Source organism: Mya arenaria, chromosome 17 (assembly GCF_026914265.1).
Source record: "Mya arenaria isolate MELC-2E11 chromosome 17, ASM2691426v1".
Classification (NCBI taxonomy): Eukaryota; Metazoa; Mollusca; class Bivalvia; order Myida; family Myidae; genus Mya; species Mya arenaria.
The window spans coordinates 11,539,352-11,560,740 of NC_069138.1; the positions used below are offsets into that span (position 1 = coordinate 11,539,352).

At 33.1% G+C, this 21,389-nt stretch overlaps 1 protein-coding gene and 1 long non-coding RNA gene across 9 annotated transcripts in view; both read left to right on the plus strand.

The window, feature by feature from the left end:
• The window catches only part of LOC128224659 (carbonic anhydrase 2-like), a 42,609-nt gene extending 21,591 nt beyond the window's left edge, over positions 1-21,018 (plus strand). For 6 of the 8 annotated variants that reach the window (XM_052934598.1, XM_052934600.1, XM_052934597.1 and 3 more), the window contains 7 exons: positions 8,674-8,721; positions 10,105-10,302; positions 11,979-12,100; positions 12,488-12,583; positions 12,883-12,997; positions 19,092-19,201; positions 19,678-21,018. In XM_052934598.1, the coding sequence (XP_052790558.1) occupies positions 8,691-8,721; positions 10,105-10,302; positions 11,979-12,100; positions 12,488-12,583; positions 12,883-12,997; positions 19,092-19,201; positions 19,678-19,785 (780 nt within the window). In that variant the 5' untranslated portion in view covers positions 8,674-8,690 and the 3' untranslated portion in view covers positions 19,786-21,018. Of the gene's footprint in view, positions 1-592; positions 612-8,235; positions 8,290-8,673; positions 8,722-10,104; positions 10,303-11,978; positions 12,101-12,487; positions 12,584-12,882; positions 12,998-19,091; positions 19,202-19,677 lie in introns of those variants that run through there. The other 2 variants (XM_052934602.1, XM_052934596.1) reach the window with 2 other exon arrangements.
• On the plus strand, positions 14,223-17,405 carry LOC128224664 (uncharacterized). The gene is made up of 4 exons (XR_008259518.1): positions 14,223-14,488; positions 14,934-15,092; positions 15,336-15,468; positions 15,897-17,405. It is a non-coding gene; the product is annotated as an uncharacterized LOC128224664 (long non-coding RNA).
• Positions 21,019-21,389: the final 371 nt, after the last annotated feature.

Sequence of the window (21,389 nt, forward strand, 5' to 3'; positions counted from 1 at the left end):
TTTATACATATTCGCAAGGCTAATTTTCAATTGTTTGTATTCTGAGAAACGCAACTGCAGGATCTTGTTTATCTAAAGAGAAACACTTGTATAAACAATTGCAATAATGTGTCAACAGTAAGATTTACGTACCAGTATATTTGATAGTGCAATTTTTACTACTGAAACAAATTTAGCAGCGAAACTCCCACTGCGATATTGTTTATTATTTATACTTCACGTGAATTTTTTATGTAAAATTCCCATAAAAACTACATAAGCTGATCCGTACTGTAAACTCTTTGACATAACGCTTATCATCGGGTCATATGATTATGTTACCCTCTACGCATGGGTCTTTGAATTGTATTGCATTCAGGCTATTTCCACTGAACAGGTTCTAAGATATTAATCTCGTATTTTCAACACTAGAATCACTGAGACACACTTCAGGATTGCGTAGAAACCGGGCATATGTTTGTCAAATTCTTATTTAAAAATTCATATCATTGCTAGCAAGCTTACCTGAACAGTGCAATGACTTGAGGATTTCGGGCGCAGAGAGGATGTGTTTAGAGTAGGAAAATACAGACAGTGCCAAATGTAGAGTTTTTCTGCAGCAACTCCATCTAGTAAGAGAACATTAACGTTACAGTAGGATACCATGTAGAGGTGCGTTACTAATATTAATATTAACCCGTGAAGTTTGTGACAACGCCAATTAAATTCACTGTCCTCAAATAGGGTCGCATTGAAATTGTCGTTTAGATAAAATCTCACTCATTTAACGCATTCATTCAAACGATATGATCCCACATTAATAACCCATTTGTTTTAACAAACTATAGTTTTGTACTTTGTTGACACAAGTCTACTCATTGTTTTGGTTTAGATTAGGCATAAACAAACTTATCTAAAATCTCCAATATTAAAGGCAACTTGAATGTATGCTCCATGTTTATTGTTCAGGATTTCTAAAGACGAGTCTACAAATGTAAGTCAAATTGTAATGTTGGCAATGACCTTTGTAAGATCTATATTACGCTTATTATATTACCAAAAGCACGTATATAAATCAGGCAACTTTTTCAATGTCTTTTAAATAGAACAATCCGCTGCTAAGTAGCTGTATCTTACCTCTGCAGCAAGAGTTCCAAATACATAATGCTTTCAAGAGCAAAAATACGATCCTGTTCCTCCCATTCTACTTCATGTTTGGACAAAAGCCTGCTTCTATCGTTTTAATGACATAGAATACCACGGTCCGCTTAAAGTAAACATCAGTATGTGACCGCATCAAGAGGCCCCATGGAAATTAAAATTGTTCGTTTGCATTTTTATGAACTCTCCTGATGAGGTCATTACATCCAATACAGATGGAAAAAGCCTTTTTATTTATCAGGTTTTCTTCTAAACACTATAAAAGTTAAATTAATACAATACAGATACATAATTGACTGCGTTTTGCTACCATCGAACCATAACATGACTCTTAACGTCTTTATGTGAATTCAGAATACTTTGTTTGACAAATTATTTTATAGAGGTAACTCATAGTGTAGTTCCATGCTCATTCACTTAACTTAATAACTTTTTTTCGATTTCGGTTGTTGTGGGATTTTTCATGCAATTGGATACAGGTTGATTTTGAAAGCTAAATTAGAACTAAACTAACAAAAAGACGCCAATCTTGCATGCAAACAATACACACAAGTCATAGCCAAACTGACCTTTGTTATATTTTAACATGACTAGAGTATTCTTGAAATGAACATGTCGTTTAACATGTCGTTAAATCGATGCTAGCTTGACAGTTGTGTACTTACCATTGCTCGCATTTATTGTCGTTATTCAAAACATTTCATCATTAAACTTCAAGAAAAAACTATGTACGATTATTCATTTTGTAATTAACTAACTCTCCTCACATGTGCAACTCTAAAAATCGTTTTATAAAGGACGTCTCGTCGTTTACCCTTTTCCACATATTTTTCTGTTCACATAATGTGATAAGGTTCGACCGTTGTTTATAGTTCGGAATATTTCAGCCCTCGTGTTCGTGTGTTAAATATAATTTGGAAATGATAAACATTTTTAATTGGAAATGCATTTTTTTGTTCATCTGCACTTGTTTGTTTAGAGATGTCTAGTATAAGTTGACATTGTATACATACCATTTCATTAACACCTTTTTACACTTCCTGTTAGATGGCTTCTCTTCTTTGAATCTTGGCATTATTGAGAAAATTGTGCTGGTAACAAGGTTGTCGATAGCAGTGAGTTTTTCCGATGAAAACAATTGCGAACGTTGATGAGCATGTCGCTTGTGGTTAGATAATACTATGAACCGATTTTTTGAATGCATCCTACGATTTATGTTCAGTTTATTGATGGTTTTCCAAAGTATATATATATATTTAAGTTTAAGAGTAAATTTACTTCTTTTCAATTTCGTCGGTGAAGTATTTGATATGGTGTAAGACGTAAAGAGGCCAAACGAATGGCTAGTAGAAGGCCGTATAACAAAGATTTCTATCCGTAGAAAACAGTTTATGATTATCAGAAATGCTTGTGTATGCATTCGTCATCTCTTGACCTTAATAGTTTGAATCCGGTGAAATAGACAGCGAACCCACGCCCGTTTCTTCTATCATTTCAAAAATTTGTCTCCGCTTTCCTAGCGTCTTTTACTCATCTAAAATACAATCAACCAAAATAAAAAATGTTAATAGCCATGATTGGCTTAGAAAGCTCAATAAGACCTTTCGACTAATTAATTACTCTCCATTGGTTCTATGGAATCGGATCTTCCAAGCTTATTTCTCAGATAATTATCAACTACAGAAGCTATTTATTTTATATCTGGAACTGACCGTGCAGTTTTATTTCCAGAACTTAAGACTTCTTCGATCGATCCAATTCCTTGTTTCACACATTCATCTGCACACACAGTGAGAAGGTTTGTCTAGTGTGTGTTAACGGTATCTGATATTTCTAGCAGATTTTGTGCGCTATAGTTGGAATCTAAAAGGGCAAGTTTCTCTATATATCTTTATTGTATACAAAAAATTTAACTTCCATTTTTGTTATATTGTTGAAAAGTGACCGATATCAGATGTGTGAATTTTTGATATCGGGTATGTACCTAACTTATGCGTATGGTTTAAGTATCCTTGATATTGTTCTTAATTTGTTGGTTCTCAGTGTTAACAAGTCCTGTTTAATACTTTTGTTGAAATTGAGATATCGTGTGTGTTGAAATTGCACATGCTGTCATTCGGAACACGGCGATCATTTTACATCGTACCCAACCTCGGATGTATATCAACGGTTTAAATTGTCAAAATTCTTTACATTAAACTAGGCTGCAAGTAAATTACGTGCTAGTAATTTCAATTTTGCAATTTCTCTTCTGAAACGTAATTATTAATAAAATAACACAGGGAATCAATTTGAACTTGTTTATTCAAATTACACGTTAAAACACTACAATAAATTATTATTATTATTATTATTATTATTATTATTACTTTTATTATTATTATTATTATTATTATTATTATTATTATTATTCCGAACTACAGTACTTCTACTAATGTACCGGCTTGCATCCAAGGTTGTCTTTAATGGAAAAAGGACGAGTTGTTCCAATCGACATGCTGTAGGCATTATCATTGTCGTTTGCAATCTGAATTTGAATTAAGCCTGATATCATTTGCAGCGATAACAATATCATTATCGTTTCAAGAGTATGGAGAAAAATGTAGATCTTCTTTACGTCATGTTCTATATCGATGTGTTGACCGCATCTAAAGGTGTGTTTTTGCTTTGCTGTTAAGCATACTTTGTCTGTAAGTAAGGCAGACGTTATAATATTAATGTTTAGTGATAGCATGGAAACATAAGTCTAATATTTCGTTAGGTAGTTTTCAAGTACATATATAGTAATAATACTGTTATCAGGAAGTTCTATGCTATTGTTTGTTTGCAGAGCCCACTTTTTGTGCTAGCAACTCAATTTGGAACGTTAATAGCTAACAATAAATTACTATGGGAGCTCATTACAGAGTAAGCTCATTACAGAGATATGTATCGACAGCTTATTTCAACTTGGACATAGGTTCAAATTACGCGAATTGTGCAAAAAGAAACAAGAAATAAAGAAATAAAATGTTATGTATCCTCTAGCCGTTGGTAGCTAGATAAATGATATTATCAAAAAATGCTGAAGAAAGTTTAGCTTTTTTAAATTACATTGACTGACAAAACCTAAAAAGGACCAAAAAGTAATAGAATTATACAAAATAGCATTTTTTCCCCTAACATATATGCAGAAAAGAAAAGGATCCGCTGATAGACTAATTCTTTATTTACTATCGAGCCTCTGGATTTTCCAAAGGTTGGCAATGGAGTTACGGTAATAAACATATGATTTGTTTAATGATCATTGTGTGTTCAAATTTGTAAAAGGCAGACATGCTATATAATGTTTTTTTGCGTTGATATTAAGCCAACTGTGAGTGCTGCAAATGTTGTTATTATATAGATTTGAATGTTATCATTGGCAGCATGTTTACTCTGTGAATGCTTTATAAACATGGAGCAATCGGTACAAGTATTTCAATCACAAGAACAGTCGTAAAACCAATTGTTGACTAAGTTTCAAAATATTCCTAATATTGTACTTCAACTTAAACATGTGTTTGGTTCGGTAATGAAACTTATCCGATTGCTATTATGTTTGTACATTATGTTTCTAATTAAATTTGTTATGCTTCCCGAAGTGATAGCATATTGTAGCCGCTTTGTTCGTTCGTCCGGCCAGCTGTGTGTCCGTCCGTACGTCCTTTCGTCCGTCATATCCATCCTTATATAACTTCAAAGCTACTAATGGGATTGATTTAAAGTGATGTATAGATAGATGGCAATAAGAGGAAGTGCAGCGCATATTCATTAAGTTATCTCCCCATTTACATTTATTTTCATAATTGGTGCTTGTCTAGGCCTAGTCTGGGAAAATACTAAAAGGATTGAAATGAAACTTCAGATATAGATTTATTGCAGTTAAGGACAGAGAAAACCATAAGAACCATAATCCTGTCCTGCATATTTTATTATCTCCCCTTTACCAAAGAACAAAGAACAAAATCTCCCCTTTACCTGATGGAAAATACGAAATGGATTGAAATAAAATTTAAAATGTAGGTATATGACAAAAAGAGGAAGTGCATACCCAGAACTTTAATCTTGTCCTGTGTATTGTTAGTTATCTCTCCTGAAAATCCCATAATCTGATAGGACTATAGAAAATCGTCTGGCCAAGCCATATCTTGGATATTTTGAACTACAACAGCAACTTTATATTTGGTTACTTTAAATTGACTGTAAAAGTTTATCCTCAAACCTGATAATATCTTTCCAGGTTATGATTTTTTTCAACTAGTGTATTCAAATTAGGGATGCAAACGAATATTCGAATATTCGATCGAACGTTGGGTAATCGAATGCCAAAATCAGTATTCGAATATTCGATGTTTTTGTTGAAATAATAAATTAATAAACTTTTTGCCTACAACTGTCATCTTCGTCTGTCTTGTTTTTACAGCGATGGACCCGTAATGCCAGAGGTGTAAACATATGACACTATACACGCGCCATATCGGATTTTTGCATTTACTGGCTGTTAGACAAGTGACATAAAACACATTCCAATTATTTTGGGAACATTTATGATCGGCCTTTATACCAATGTGTTGTTTTTCCCTGCGAATCAAGCTTGGCGATATGCGCAAATCGCCTTGATGATTCGAAGGACATGTGATAGTTATTTGCTTTAAACTGTTTTCCATGTTTCGTTACAACGCTCTTGCGTTGAAAAGTAGTTGTATGGTTTAACGTTTAAAGTGACACTCTTATTCAAAATCAATACATATACATGTATAACAAACATCAATTTTGGCTAACCAATCTTTTTCTACTTACTAAATAATGCATTTATGCAAAATATTAAATATTGATAACAAGATTGTAACCGTGTATTTAATAGCAGAAAGCGCAAAAATATTAAATGATTGGTGAATGCTAAAAGATTTACTGTGGTCTACTATAGTATCATAAGGTAAAAATACCGCGTTTCATGCTCATTTCTTTCAAATTAAACTTGGTATCCTTAATAAGAACCATTGTTTTCGATAATGATTCATCTTTTTTTGGATATTTAAACAATATTTTTAATTGTGGTATATCTCCTGGGAATAATGGTGCATCTTTAAGGATATATGTCCTGTATTGTTGAACAATATATCAGTCAAAATCGACGTGCGGCCATGGTTGGTGTCGTTTTCTATAAAAATATTTCGTAAACATCAATCCCAGAACGAGGCTGCAAGTACCACGTTGGCGCATATCGTCATTTAACCGGGAAAAAAAGAAACTCCCGATCTTATTTTGCATTGTTTACAAAAGTGAACGCAGAGGAATTGATATAGTTTATTTTTTTGTTTAAAATATAATTATGGCTTTTTCTTGGGATATATTCTGAAAATGGGGAAATTCAGAGGCTAATTTGTGGAACAATACGTGTCCGTCGCGTGTACCAAATACGACAAAGAAGGGTAACAGGGCCCTTGCTATTACGTTATTGAATACTAGTTTTCTACAATTCTTAAAGGATCATTTTGGTATTCGAATATTCGAATATTCGATCGAAAGAATTACCGTATATTCGAATATCAATTTTGCCATTCGTTTGCATCCCTAATAAACATGATAAAACCATTTACCTTCTACCAGCACATTGTATTACATTTTCTGCCATCTCATAGAAAATGGGCACATGGGGAGCATCATTCCTTTCTAACGATAATTTTATTTTGACTGTATTGTTGATGGCTGTTTTGAATGTGTACATTTCAACCACTCGAGGGTGGGAACTTAGATACGAATACAATACCCAAGTATCTATATATAATTAATATACACTTTCAATTTCCTATGATACAAATATGGTCAATTACGCGTTAAAATAAAGTATCAATTTACATATGAAAATACTTTTTAATGATGTTAGTTCTATACTCGGTTCACTGTTGCGAATGGGAATGCCACATTGTTTATTTGAACAGGTGATATTTTATTTGTTAAATACTGTATAATTTAGCAATAAATAGTTCAGATATTTAATTGAAAATATCGACTGTCCTACTTTTTGCATAAGCATTTTTGAGTGTCAACTTTACGAGTATCAAGGCAAGTTGTAAATTATTAATGAGAGCGCTAAAGGCCTAAATATTCTGTTGGGGCGACACAATTTTTCAATTTTGGTTCAAAGGCAATAAAAACAAAATCCAAAGAAAATGAATGGCACAAAACTGTAACCGATGAGTGCCTGTCGTAAACAAAAAATAGTCAAAGGAAATTGATCAATTTTATTATAATTAGCTAGAGTTATAACATCAAATGATAAACCTATATGTACTAGGATATGTTAACATTGCTTTTATATTGCAAGTGTATTGCTAGTGTAAGTTAAATGAAATGAAACCCGACATTGGCTGATGACGTTTTAAGTTTTACTAGTTGTTGAAATAAGGCAGGCTCTTTAAGTCAAGACATTTCCATTTTCTGCTTAATTGTCCATAATTAACTATTTCCCTCACTTCTTCACAAACAATATTTTAAGATTCTTCGGCTTGCTTTCAAATTCATATTAACGTTGCAATCTAATGAACGTTTTTAAATTAAGTGGTCTTTTAACTCGCACTATTTTGCACCTCATCACACCATACGCCGCCTTTTTTAACCCCCGCGCATTAATTCTATTAACATATCCAGACAAAAAGTAAACCTGGCGACACGTAATCTCGATTTCCGGTACTAAAGTCTGTTTCCTTCCATTATGATAACTTTGAATAGGAAAATGTTTCTCCTCTAGGATCTCTGTAAATTTAAATGTTTAAACTTTGCAGTCAATTTAATGTTATGAAGTGTAAACATACAGTCTTGTTTTTGTGTCTGCACTTTGTTAAATGTATCCTTGTTACGAAAATGACAGTTGTACATTGGCTTTTATTTATAAACAATTTATACCAAAATTCACATCATTCGTCATTTTGAACAACCTGAGTTTATCTGCATTTTTACCCGTCAATATGGCATGTTTACCCGTTAATTATCACCGGCCTTGCCGGCTTATCAGCGACTGCGGTCATGGTTAAGGTCAAAGATTGAATTGTATATAAATACTGTACATGTAAATGTTTATGTGCTTGAATGTGAAATCTAAGGATATATGTCAATTTTTTACGGAAAGTAAGTTATCTTTAATAGTAAAAGTTTTAGGACACCAGCTTTAAAGATTATGAGAATAAGTGGTAGTTAAATGGAAAACAAAAACAAGCATAAGAGTTATCATAATCATCAAAATCATTATCATCATCATCATCATCATCATCATCATCATCATCATCATCATCAACAACATCATCATCATCATCATCGTCGTCTTCGTCATCGTTTTCGTCATCATTTACATCATCCGCATCAGCATAAGAATAATAATCAGCATCATTGTCATTTTTCATCATAACCATTTTAGGAATCAAGTTTGATTTAATCTTTATCTTTCTCAACTCACGAAGTTTTAGTGTCCTTAACTGTTTTTTTTTATTGCAAATGATTATTATTATTTTTCAGGATTAAAGAAAACAGACATGGCGCATTGGGGATATATGACGAAAAATGGTAAATGGTTGTTCAAAAGTATCATGCATTTTTTGTATACGTGTACGTTTTCGTTTGTGCAAAGATATGACGTCTTAATTCATAATACCCGATTTTTATTTTATGATTTTATTGAAATTGTTTACACAAGATGTGTTTAAATGTCCTTCGTACGATTACAGAAAATTGAATCGCTGGTTAAGTATAAAGTGCCACTTGATTCACTTTGATATTTCTTTATAACGAAGTTGTTAAAATTTACAAAAGGCATGACATTTTCTCGACCCGGTCACTGTACGCTGTTTAAACTAACCGTCACAAAAATACACAAAGAATCGCTTAACTGACTATCACGAAGGCCATGTGTTCAATTAAACTATTTGTCTGTAAGCAAACAATTTTGGCCAGGCCTGTGAAAAAAATCTAGTTTCATCTGGATTTAAATATGGTTTTGGTTATTTCGTTTATTTAATAATGCTTACGTTCTACTAATTTTCATGATTCTTGAACTTTATTTGGCTCTTTGACCACTTACAATCGACGTGTCTACGGCAGAACTATGATAATTATACCCATAGGCACATTAAGGAAAAAGTTGAACTATATTCGGCTCTTTGACCATGTACAATCGAAGAGTCAACGACAAAAATCAGGTAATAAGGCACCTAAAGAAAATGAAATGTGAATAGCAAGTATCGCCACATATAAAGAATAGGAATAAAATGGATCTGAAATTATTTAACATATATGCTGACTAGTTTAACCTTTTAAACCCCGGACGACATGTCAAGATTTGTGGATAAAGGGTATCTTTTATTGAAACTATTGTCAATATGACGGACACAGTTTAATAATGAAACATATATTATCTTAATGAGCTCACGAGTTTAATCAGATATCTTTGCTTAGGCCAAAAGGGGGAAAGGCGTTCAAGTTGTCTTCAGAAAAAAAAGCTTGAAATGTATTTTAAACTGTGTTTTTATTATTATTATTATTATTATTATTATTATTATTATTATTATATAGGGTCTGTTTCTATTTCGTAGGTAGATTCGAGTAACCCAATCTAGAACATTTTTAAAGCCTTAGTAGCTCGTTTTAATTTATGAAATTCATTAAAACCAAAGCAGCATTAGATAAAACATGTTGGTACTCAAAAGAGTACCTCCTTTTGTTATAGACAATATGACTAGACTACCGGATCTTCCTTGTTTTGAGAAGGCGTTTTCAGGACATGATTTAAATATGTTTTTCTACACATGCATATACATGTATTAAACAATGCAAATCAATGCGCAATACCAACACAGCAACCAGCAAAATAACAATACAAGCTTCATACATAACTACTACTGACAAAATGGCACAGACGTCTGAAGTTTCTTCCTTCTCACCTATTTCCAGGCCCATCAACTTGGGGCAAGGATTTTCCGATCGCCAACGGCGAACGTCAGTCTCCAATCGATATCGTGACGTCAGCGGCGGAGTATGACTCTGACGTCCAGGGATCCAGCCCCTTGTCGACCAACTACACTCCAGAAAGTGAAGTCAAGCTTGTCAACAACGGACACAGCATTATGTGCCAAATCACGAAAAAGGGAGGTATGTTTTGTTTTAACCGAGGAGAGATGGAGTGTTTATTCCGAGGAGTATTTGCAAAATGTTACACTTAGAATCGAGAATAGAGTGCATAGTATTATTGAATGTTATTCAAGGTGATATTTTATAAAGGAAAATAATAGTCACGTTATTTATTAAAACAAACTGAAACACACAAACACATCACAAACACGTACGCACGCACGCATACGCACACACGCACATACACACGCACATTTAGTCGGGTAACAACTGATACTATCTTATTTACCCTATTAACATCCAAAATCAATCAGGTGAGCGACTTGTTGACACTCACAAATGTTCATCCACAGAATAGGACAGTCGATATTTCCAATTCATTATCTTAAATCTTTATTGCTAAATTACACAGCATTTAACAAATAAAAAAGAATCGTATTTGTTATAATCAATAAGATTGTATTCCAGTTCGCAACAGTGACCCGAGTATAAATTATCATTACGACAAATTGTTTTCATATGTAAATTGATATTTTATGTTAACGGGTAATTGACCATTGTTGTATCATAGCAAATTGATAGTGTATCCAAATTTATTTATTTATACGGGTATTATATACATCTTAATTCTTACCATCGAGTGGTTAAAATGTCCACATTTGAAACAACCATAAACAACGTAACCAACTATACAAACAAGAATATCGCTAGAAGCTTGTTCACCATTCTTGCTTCCAAAATTGCCGTATACATGATGTCGTATGATTTTTATTATATATTAAATAGAATGCAAACTTTTATTAAAATGGTTAAACTCTAATAATGTTATTAACATTGAACATTGTAGAAAACTGTGTTTTTCTTGAGAGAGAGAGAGAGAGAGAGAGAGAGAGAGAGAGAGAGAGAGAGCAACTGATTATCATAGTATAGTATGAAAGTCTCTGTCAAGTCTCTGAGCCTCCCTTGGTGTTACACGTTGCAAACGAACCAAGGAGACCATAGTCTAGTAGGCTCTCATTTAACCTTGAACCCAAATTTTCTTCTCTAAACTTGGTTGCGGAACGCTTTTGATGTCATTCATCATAGTTGAAAAGCCGCTTTTAGGAGTCTTTGTACCTCGTTCAATAATGAGGGTAAAATTCGCTATTATGACTACTTAATTTCACTTTTATCTGCAAGGGGGGATTGTAGGATCAAGCCGTAATGCAAACAAAAGGCTGACCTCAAATTTTCTAACACCTCTTCTGCAACTCCCCTCCCAAATTGCTACGTACCGAATCCTCATTCATTTTCTGCCGGAAATCATTTAACTATCTAAGAGTCTGCGTACAAAATAATTTTGATTGTGAGTACCACGTGCCATCCTCATGAGTCGCGATTAAAGTTGTATTTATACTTCAAGGTTAAACATTATAGCAATATATACTATGGAAACATTATACACTGTAATTGAAGTACCAGTCATTTGTCATTCATAAGATATATTAAATATTTCTATTTTAACAAAGCTTCAGTGGCGACAGTCTCCAACCTGGATTAAGTGGCCATGCACCTGTTTTAAGCAGCCAAATTGACCTTAGTGTTTCATAGGTGGACACTTAATACAGGGTTGACTGTATTTAAAAGGAGCTTATACATTGCTAAACTGCCTTTTCCTTTAACATGGAGTTTGCTTTGTACCGATGCCTTTTTTCCAGTTCTGACAGGCGGTCCCCTGGGTAAAGATGAATACCGCCTGGAGCAGTTTCATCTTCATTGGGGTGCCGAGGACGGCCGTGGATCCGAACACACCGTCGACGGGAAGATGTACGCTTCAGAGGTTAGATACTCTTACGTTAACACTGTATGTGTACTCACCGAATGTTTTATATTGAACGCAGAATGGAATGGGTATACATGAAAACTAGTCTTGCTTTGTCGATAACTAGACCTTTGATGTAATGCGTTTCACACTCATGTGTCAACAGATGCCCTAAGCGAGCACATGATTTTATCAAACAATTTAGTTGTTGTTAAACCCCCGATATTAGCCGTCACAGTGCCAAGAAACTTAAATTCAATATCGTTTTGGCTCGTTCCTGTGTGTTTTGTTTTAAATCAGTAACACTGCTGGCAAATATATCGGTGTGCCAACATTCATCAGATCTGTAAAGATGAAGAATTTGTGTTCTGTAAGACACTTACCGAAGGCATGCAATGTTTGCAGCTTCATCTGGTTCACTGGAACGCTACTAAATACAGCAGCTTCGCAGACGCCGTCCAGAAGCCTGACGGACTAGCGGTTCTTGGCATCTTCATCACGGTCTGTGGCACGCTTCATACTCCTATATTGAACATGCAGTAGTGAAACTGCAGCAATTCCTTCCTTTTTTTACATGTTCTCTGCTCTTCATAGAAAATCAAGGCATAGAAATTCCAAAACGAAATACACAACCAGAAATAAATACCGATCGGTCTCGATATAGCAAAAATATTGTTCACCATTGCAACGTAAGCTTTTTTTTATAACAAATACATCAAATATGAAATTGTATCATATTGATAATTAAACACTAGTGTTAGTTGCTTTTATTTTAATTCAATCAAATGTTTAAATTTCAGCCTGGGGTAGCGTGCAATCAATTCAAAGTTATATCAGATAACTGTGGTAAATTGAAGACCAGTGGCGCGGAAATGACCGTGGAAACCACCCTTGACCCCACCCTCCTCCTGCCCTGTAAGTAGAACCACAGACACCAGAATGTATTTGCAGAGCCACATGTTGGGCTATAAATAGTATTATTTTGAGAAATCGCTTTATTATTTCCCTTTATAAAGTAACATGTAAAATTGTACCAGTTTATCTACAAACGTCTGTTTTTATTAGCAGACATGAATTTTAAGTGATAAATAATTTAAAGCTGAAAATATTTTTAAAAAAATATGTAAAAATTGTAGTTCTTTAGAATTGTTGAAAGTTTTATAAGAAGCTACATTATTCGGCTTTTTATCACGTATTGTTAGGAAAAGAAAAAAACAATCACGTAATGTTAGGAAAAGATATCACGTGCTTGTACATAATAACGTTACAGAAACTGATCAAGGTTCCACGACTACTGAATATTTCCATATACTAGCAATGTGACATCCTTTAAAAAGGGTTATAAATAACGAAACACTTCAACATCCGGTTTAATAAGATATGAATTAACTTGATAAAATGCAAATATAAATACTATATCAGCATAGAGAGTAATTATGGACTTCTTGAGCGTACAAGTGATTTCACTTTTGGATTTTAAATAATAAACCGTACTTGTCAGACAATGAAAGGGTAAGACTGCTACTTAAGAGAATTATAGAAGTAGAAGAATTTATATCCTATATACAGTACCGTAGTGCGTATCTGAAGATATTTTTTATTACCTCCCTTTCCAAAATTATAATTAAAAGTATACCTTTATATCTTAAGAACTGTGCATTTTTATTAGACAAACTACGATAAATATATAGGGAAACATTTTATACGTCAAATATATGTTATAAAAAATAGTTATATATAACTCATGTTTACTCTTCTATGTTGAGTTATGACCCTTTCGACGAAATGCACATTCACAGATACCTCTGGTAGTGCAAGAGTTTTTAAATCTCCATAGCCGTGGAGACATAATATACAGATATGATCCGGAATTAGTATCGTTTGTGAGCTGATGTCAATGGTACTTATATATTGTAATAATAGTCAGCTGACCAGTGATTGTCAGTCAATATATAGATGTTGATATCACGCCTCCCTAAATGACGCAACGCCGTTAATCTAGGACTGGTCAAACGGTGACCCCATATTTTCACATGTTTGGTCACATAAGATATATGTGACGACGCCTGTAGAAAGGGGTACAAAGTCGGCAATTTCAATTTCGAGAAAAACGTGTTTAAAGTGTTGTTGATTTATTTCACTGGCTTTAATTGGTATAAGTGACCATTTCTTTGTTAGATTTATAAATTTTAACGTACAACAATTGTTTAAATTGCATCCATAAAATATACATATTCTCCGACAACGATATTACCGATAGCGACGAGTATAATAACAACAAGGTTATCTCCCTTATGCATATACGTAATTTCCGGTTAGTAATTGACAAACAAGAAATTTTCAAACATATACGTTTTTTGTCTTCATTTGCTGCTTTTCGAGGATGCTCCTGTCGAGTTTTGACAGGTAAATATCATTGCAGTTGTATACATTTACTATTAAATTTTATTATGTTAAAATGATATAGAAAAAGGCGAAAATATTCGTCAATTGTCATAAACCCGGAAGTAAACAAACGGCTTGAACTGGCAGTTTTATTTAATTTCCATACCACATTGTCCATAATAATGAATGAACTTGTATAATTATATAAATTTCTCATCATACCGAGTCATATGTTTTTGTAGTCATGGGAGTAAAGTGTTCCCGATGTACATGTCAACGACACTGATGACATTTTAATAAGGATTTGTGTAACTTATGAATGACCTTCATTTACTAGAAAAACTCAACCTGTCCACGATAAGATTGTAGATTATTGAAATCTGTTTATGAGTTTTGATAACAACAATAATGAATTGACGAGAGATCACAGTGCTCTACATAACATCATATTGCTATCTTATTTCAGGACAGTATCCATGTTACCTGCCCGGCCCCCTCCATTACAGTTGGGACATTGCCTGCCAGTCTTCTTCCCCAATCATGCCCAACCGATTGGTCCAATATTGTTCAAAACTTGATGGAAATGGGGTGTCATCGTAGTTTGGAGTATGTGCAGAGCACTCGGGTACATTTTAGTTATTTATAACTTAAGTTCACAAATTAATAAACGGTTGTTAATTGACAGCTTTTTCCAAGCAAGGAGAAGATTTTTGGTTGCACATATGACAACCTTGTTATACATAATCAGAAGACATATTGTGTAATACCGAATAATTAACTGGTTTCCATATTTTATTTTGAAATCATGCAATATTTTAGATAAACAAAATAGCATGTATAAAATAAAGATGTGTATCAAATGTTGCAGGACAACAAGCAGTTTATTTCATCGATGAGACTGAATTGAAAGGGAGCAGACACTGTTGTGAGCAAGATGATCACTTCTTCAAGTACCATGGCTTGGAGATAAAAAGCCGAAATTGGCACTTTGGTCTTAGCAGGTAGTTAATAAAATGTTCACATTAAACCCTAGAGTACTTTAATTTTGAAAATACTTACCTAACAGAATTGAACCCTAGATTTTTAAGAGTATTCGCCTCAGCGTTAGCCTTTTAATTGGTGACATTTACATGTAAACAAAATAACCCTGACCATAACTCAATAACTGTTGAAATTGATAAAATACATCTTTGCATACCTGTTGCCAGAGGAAGAATGTATATGTTAACTTTCATAAGTATGTTATTTCTATATTACATTTCAAATTTTCAACAATATTAAACAAAAATAAAAGCTAGCCAAGTAACTCCTGACATTGTCAAAACACTGGCATGATATCTTGATCTTTATATAAGCTTGTTTTTTTGTGTTTTTGTGATGTCAAAATATGACTGATTAAGACATAATTTCTATCAATCCATACTTTCAGCAAACAGGCCTGGCTTTGTGCGGTGCAGGTTTGCTGCATCGGTGATGGTTTAGTTTACCTGATGAAAACCAGAGCAGTTGTGTACCCTGAACTCCTTTCCGAATTCTTCATCAAGGGGATGGATCTTGAATGGCAGTGGTATTAACATGACAAGATCAGAGAATACAGCAGATTAGACATGGAAAAAGAAAGTGTGCCCTAGACAGTCTCAACCAAAGCATTGAACAAACTGTACAACCTGTTAATTAACTTTTTAGAGCTGTTTGCTTGGACTAGTGTTTGTCATTCAGAAATAAGTAATAACATTATTTCTCAGTATAAGAAATCTGCAGAAATTTGAAGCTGATATTTACTGTAACTATATAAACAAACCTCTTAGGGGTTTAGCCAGGTTAAAGAAAGACAGGGAGCTACAGAAAAGAGACAGGTTTCCATGTTTCAATAGGACACCCTTCATTTATCTGTGAATAATTTTAACATTTTGAATGTTACAGAAAATGTTAGGAATATTGTATAATGTTTAATTGAAGTACTATTAGGTTTCAAGTGCCAAATATTAAAAGCCTGTGTGTATTTATAATCTTGTTAATATAAAGTTGTTATCAAAACAAAATCAATATTTGACTGTCTTAAGCTTTTAATTCTATGAAGGCAGGAGGTTGCCAATCTTACTCTTCATGACGGGTGCTTCGAAAAAAAGAACAGGGTGCAGAAACCTTCCATATCTCTTGCTACAACCCTAATATCCTTTTTTCATCAATTAACAAATGATGCAGTGATATTTTTTTATGCTAATATCATCAATTCTTATTGTCATTAAGTTTTCTTCTAGAATTGATTTGTATATGTAATGTATTGAAAAATTGATACTTGTGGTTGCCATGGTTACAACTTGTTTCTTAGTGTAGTAATATGTTTTATATATATAAATACAATATTGCATAATGTAAACTTATAATATTTTAAGAAATAATGATTCAAACACACGTACAGAGACAATAAATACACTACTTTGTATTTTTGTTGCCATGGCAATGTTTCTGTGTATATTTGTTACATTTATTGTTTTTTTATTACAGGATTGTCCATTAGTGAAATTATAATGTGTATAATAAGCATAGCTACAAAATGCATAGATACATGAACATACCTATTTATGGATGTACATTTTCTTCATATTTCGATAATAGAATAGATTTTTTACACTGACCCCCCTTGGACTTAAATCACCATAGCAACAAAAGTCTTAAACATTTTGAATAATTTTTTTTAAATATATTTGTAAAGTGTCTGCCAATGCTTAGGTTATTTGAGTACTTTTTAAGAGCGGCGTGTGTGATCCCTTTTACGTTTAATATTGAATTGCATCGTATTGTGGTTGTCATGGTAACATTTTGATTGCCATTTAAAACTTCAATCATAATTTTACAAGAATTTTGTCACCAGTTCAATAATATGTTATTTTGTGTAAGATATATAACTACAAATTATATAAAGACATAAAAAACATGTGTTGTTTCATTTCTTTATCTAAAAAAATATGCCACTTTTTGACACTTTCATCGATAAATTGATCGACTCCTGTGCTTCTTTAAATCGTCATAACAACAAAAGTACTTAAGATTTTGACCTCAAATTTTCGCCAAATTGTTTCTAATGATGTACTCTATAAATAACTACCAAAAAGAGCAAATGTCATTTTTGCACCTTTGTACCCCTTTTTACAGGCATTGACACATATTGTATCAAAATGGCGCCTTTTTTCCGATTCCGATAAATGAATGGAACATTTTAACATGTATACAGGTTGTCGACGTGATATATACGTTACGATGTTAGTAGGTGATCCGATATATGGAATATACGGGGCATATGAAACCATATTCGGGTTCGATCTTAGAATCTATAAATATTGGTCATTCGTTATAAACATTCAAAATAATGTTAGTTTTATATATTATAGATTTATGATTTAGTGTTTAAATGGTATTTTATGCAAATAAACATTTTTTTAGATTTAATCAAAATTGATTGTTGAATGTTGATGTTAATGTTTAAGGGGTTGTAAGAGCATTGTCCAAGCGATTACTTACTATTTACTACTATTGAAGTCCCAGTATGTTTCTGGGTTTAGTTTATATATGCAATGAAAGTGTGTGTATACCACGTGATATATTGCGTCATAAATGCTACGTCGGAAGGCAAATTTTTGCTTCGAATGAAGAATTTAAACAAAGATAACTTTACTATTTCTCCACCATTTAAAATTTTACGAGGCTCCACCTTCGGTCATTTACCAGAGTTTGATTGAGAATTTAGTTTCTTAAAATAACTTCAACACACCTTTTCACAAAACAACAGTCTGACGGAGCACTGTCAAAACATATTTTGGAAACAGGTTTGTCGTAGTGTTTGATGAAACTTATCACCCATCAAACTCCGGTAATAAAACGAAGGAGAGGCCCTTTGTTTTATTTAAAATGGTGTAAAAAAAGAAAAGTCATAGTTGTTTTAATTCTTCAACTTAAGCAAAATGTTGCCTTCCGACGTAGGATATATGACGTTATGTATCACGAGGCAAACACACAGTGGATAAAGTCTGAATAAAATAATGAGGTCAACACGACGCTTTATTGAACAGAAACGTAAGAGAATGTCAATTACTTGACGACTGACTCGCTTTATATTAATGGGGTAAATACATAGGCGCCAAATTCATAATATACTCTTGGTTTCGTTGCATGTTTGTCATTGTAATGAATGCATTTTTATCATTCTTTGGGTTAAACAGTGTCAATATGATAAAGCTGAGACGTCACTTTGATTTACATTTTGGCATTTCAGTTACAGTTAAGGCTAGGGTTCGCTCCCCGCTACAACCAAGTTATTTATAACTTTGTTGTATTTCGTTCTGCAATTCTTGTATCAAAAAGTTAAATAATTATACTCTTAACAGTTTTAAGATTCATAACCGGGAAATCTTTGTGTGGTCTAAAAGGTCCCTTTAATGGAAGTATATTGGATACTATAAATATACTTATGTATATATGTAATATGTACTACGACGTTGCGCGTCATTTCGACCTTGTACCGCGCCTCTTAATGGACAGGTCCATCGTTTTGACTACTAGTTTTATCCCTGAATTTCCATTGTATTTTTTGAACAAGTTACTAGATCTGTTATATGAATTGCAGCAAACACGAGCGATTACTGGACTTATCTCGGCTCCCTGACCACGCCCCCACTGTTTGAAAGTGTCACGTGGATTGTGTTTAAAGAGCCAGTCGAGTATTCAAAGGAGCAGGTATACAATTCAATGCTTAAATCGTCGTTGTATTTGTATAAGAGCATATTAGTGAAAAAAAATGTTGTTGTTTTTTTAGATAAATAAAACGTACGAGGAGAATGCCATTTAGAGTACGGATTAAAATTACGAGCGCACATGATTTTTTTTTCATTCCCTACGTAGATGTTAAGTGTATAAACCGAGTAAAGCCTTGTCAAATAAGCTACAAAATATTCATATACAAAATGATTGTCCATGGGAAGACAACATGTTTTCCGCTTAACGAGGAATATGATTCAATACGATAGTCGTAAAATTTAACAGAAACATCCTATTAAATATTTAAATCGAGGTTATTCCTGCTTTCCGCAGTAACTGAAAATTACGTCACAATTAACGTTGGGTTGTCACGCTATATTTACAAGCATTCTTAACTAAAAAAATAAAAAAGAACAATCAGGGAAAACTACGTAAACGTTGCTATTTTTTTTCAGCTCTCGGCTCTCCGAAACCTAGTGGATTCCGATGACAATCCTATGCAGGACAACAACCGGCCTCCGGCTCCTCTCAAGCAGAGGAAAGTGAAGAAAACCTTCACGTAACGGATGTTTCGAAATGAAATCCATGTAAATGAAAGGTTTAAATTAAAATGAAATCCAAGGGAAAGCACTTCTTTAAGTGTTGATTCAAGAATGGTCGAGTTGTTTTGCTTATGTTACAATGTCGTTTGTTATTTTGCAGTTTACATCATAGTACACAAACAAATACAGTATTACTACATATATACATTCTGAATATGGAATATTAAATATGTTTCCATTTAATTTTATGTTGTTTTTTACTTATTCCTGTTTGTATTTGTTGGCGAATTATGAAATGCTTACATAATTATCTTTATATATTATATACATGTATATCAAACCCAAAGAGTGTTTACATTTTGGATGGATTATGCATGTAGCCAAAGAGTAGCCTTAGTTTGAATAAAGACAATTACCATGTTTTCTATCTACAAAAAAGGAAGTATATTAAAGGCCCTTTATATTTGGAAATGAAAGCTTGCTTGTGTTTATGTTTCACGACTTAAAGGTCCTCGCTCATTGTTGTGATATGCACCTTTTACAAAAAAATGTTAAAATATTGTATATGGAAACCTCAATGTAACATTTTAACTTAAAACACGCTAGTAACGCGATTCAGCAAAAGGCTGTAACGCGATTGGTTGATGTTTAATATCACGTGATACCAATGTATTCGAGAAAGGTTAAACTATCCTTGTGGCCGAGTGGCTACGGTGTCAGTTTACAAGGTTTTTTTCCCTCAACCAGAATATTGTGTATACTTAGATAAATATTATTGTATTTTTGCAACTTTGCTATAAAAGAGTTACCAAATTATAATAGAAGTGTTTTCGGATGCATTACCGGGAACAGTTATTTTTTGTGCCAACTTATGAGCTTGTCCCTTTAAGTTAGCCATTAGTGGTAACATCAGCCCAGAAATGGGGAACATAATATAGATATAGGTATACAAAACTTACCTTAATTATGTACATACATATAAAAACTCAAGGTTATGTCGCTTTCATCAAATATTTTAGCATAAGAAAGTACACAATATACATAAGTCATACAAGAATACTTCAAAACAATTCATTTTCATTTGCCCATAACTGTTTAACGTCCCCAGTAAAGGTGCTTGCGATTAACAGTGGCTACAACAATGTTGAGTTATTGTCAGTTTTTTGTTTTGGGTTACGTTTCTTACTTTGAAAATTTAGTTGTCAATTGTAGTAAATGCGTTATGTGCAAATAAAGAAATAAAATAAAATAAAATTAAGTGTTATTTTCTGCTGTTATGTAAATCCTGAAAGTATACACGATTGTATAAACATGGAAAGAAAGTGATACTTTCACAATGAAGATTAAATGATGTATTCAATAATTAAACAGACGCGTTGAGGGATTGTTATTTTGATGGAACCATACAAGGAAATGATTTAATAATTAGTTTTGTTTTAACAGTTGAATATGTGCATAAAACATGTATTTTATCATTAAAGTAACCAACATGATAAATGAATATCAGTTACATACATGAGCGAAGAATGACAATGAAAACGACTCAACAAAGTAATAATAAACATATAAATGCCATTGCCTGAAATATCACACAATTATACGAACCCTAAATCTATAATATGATA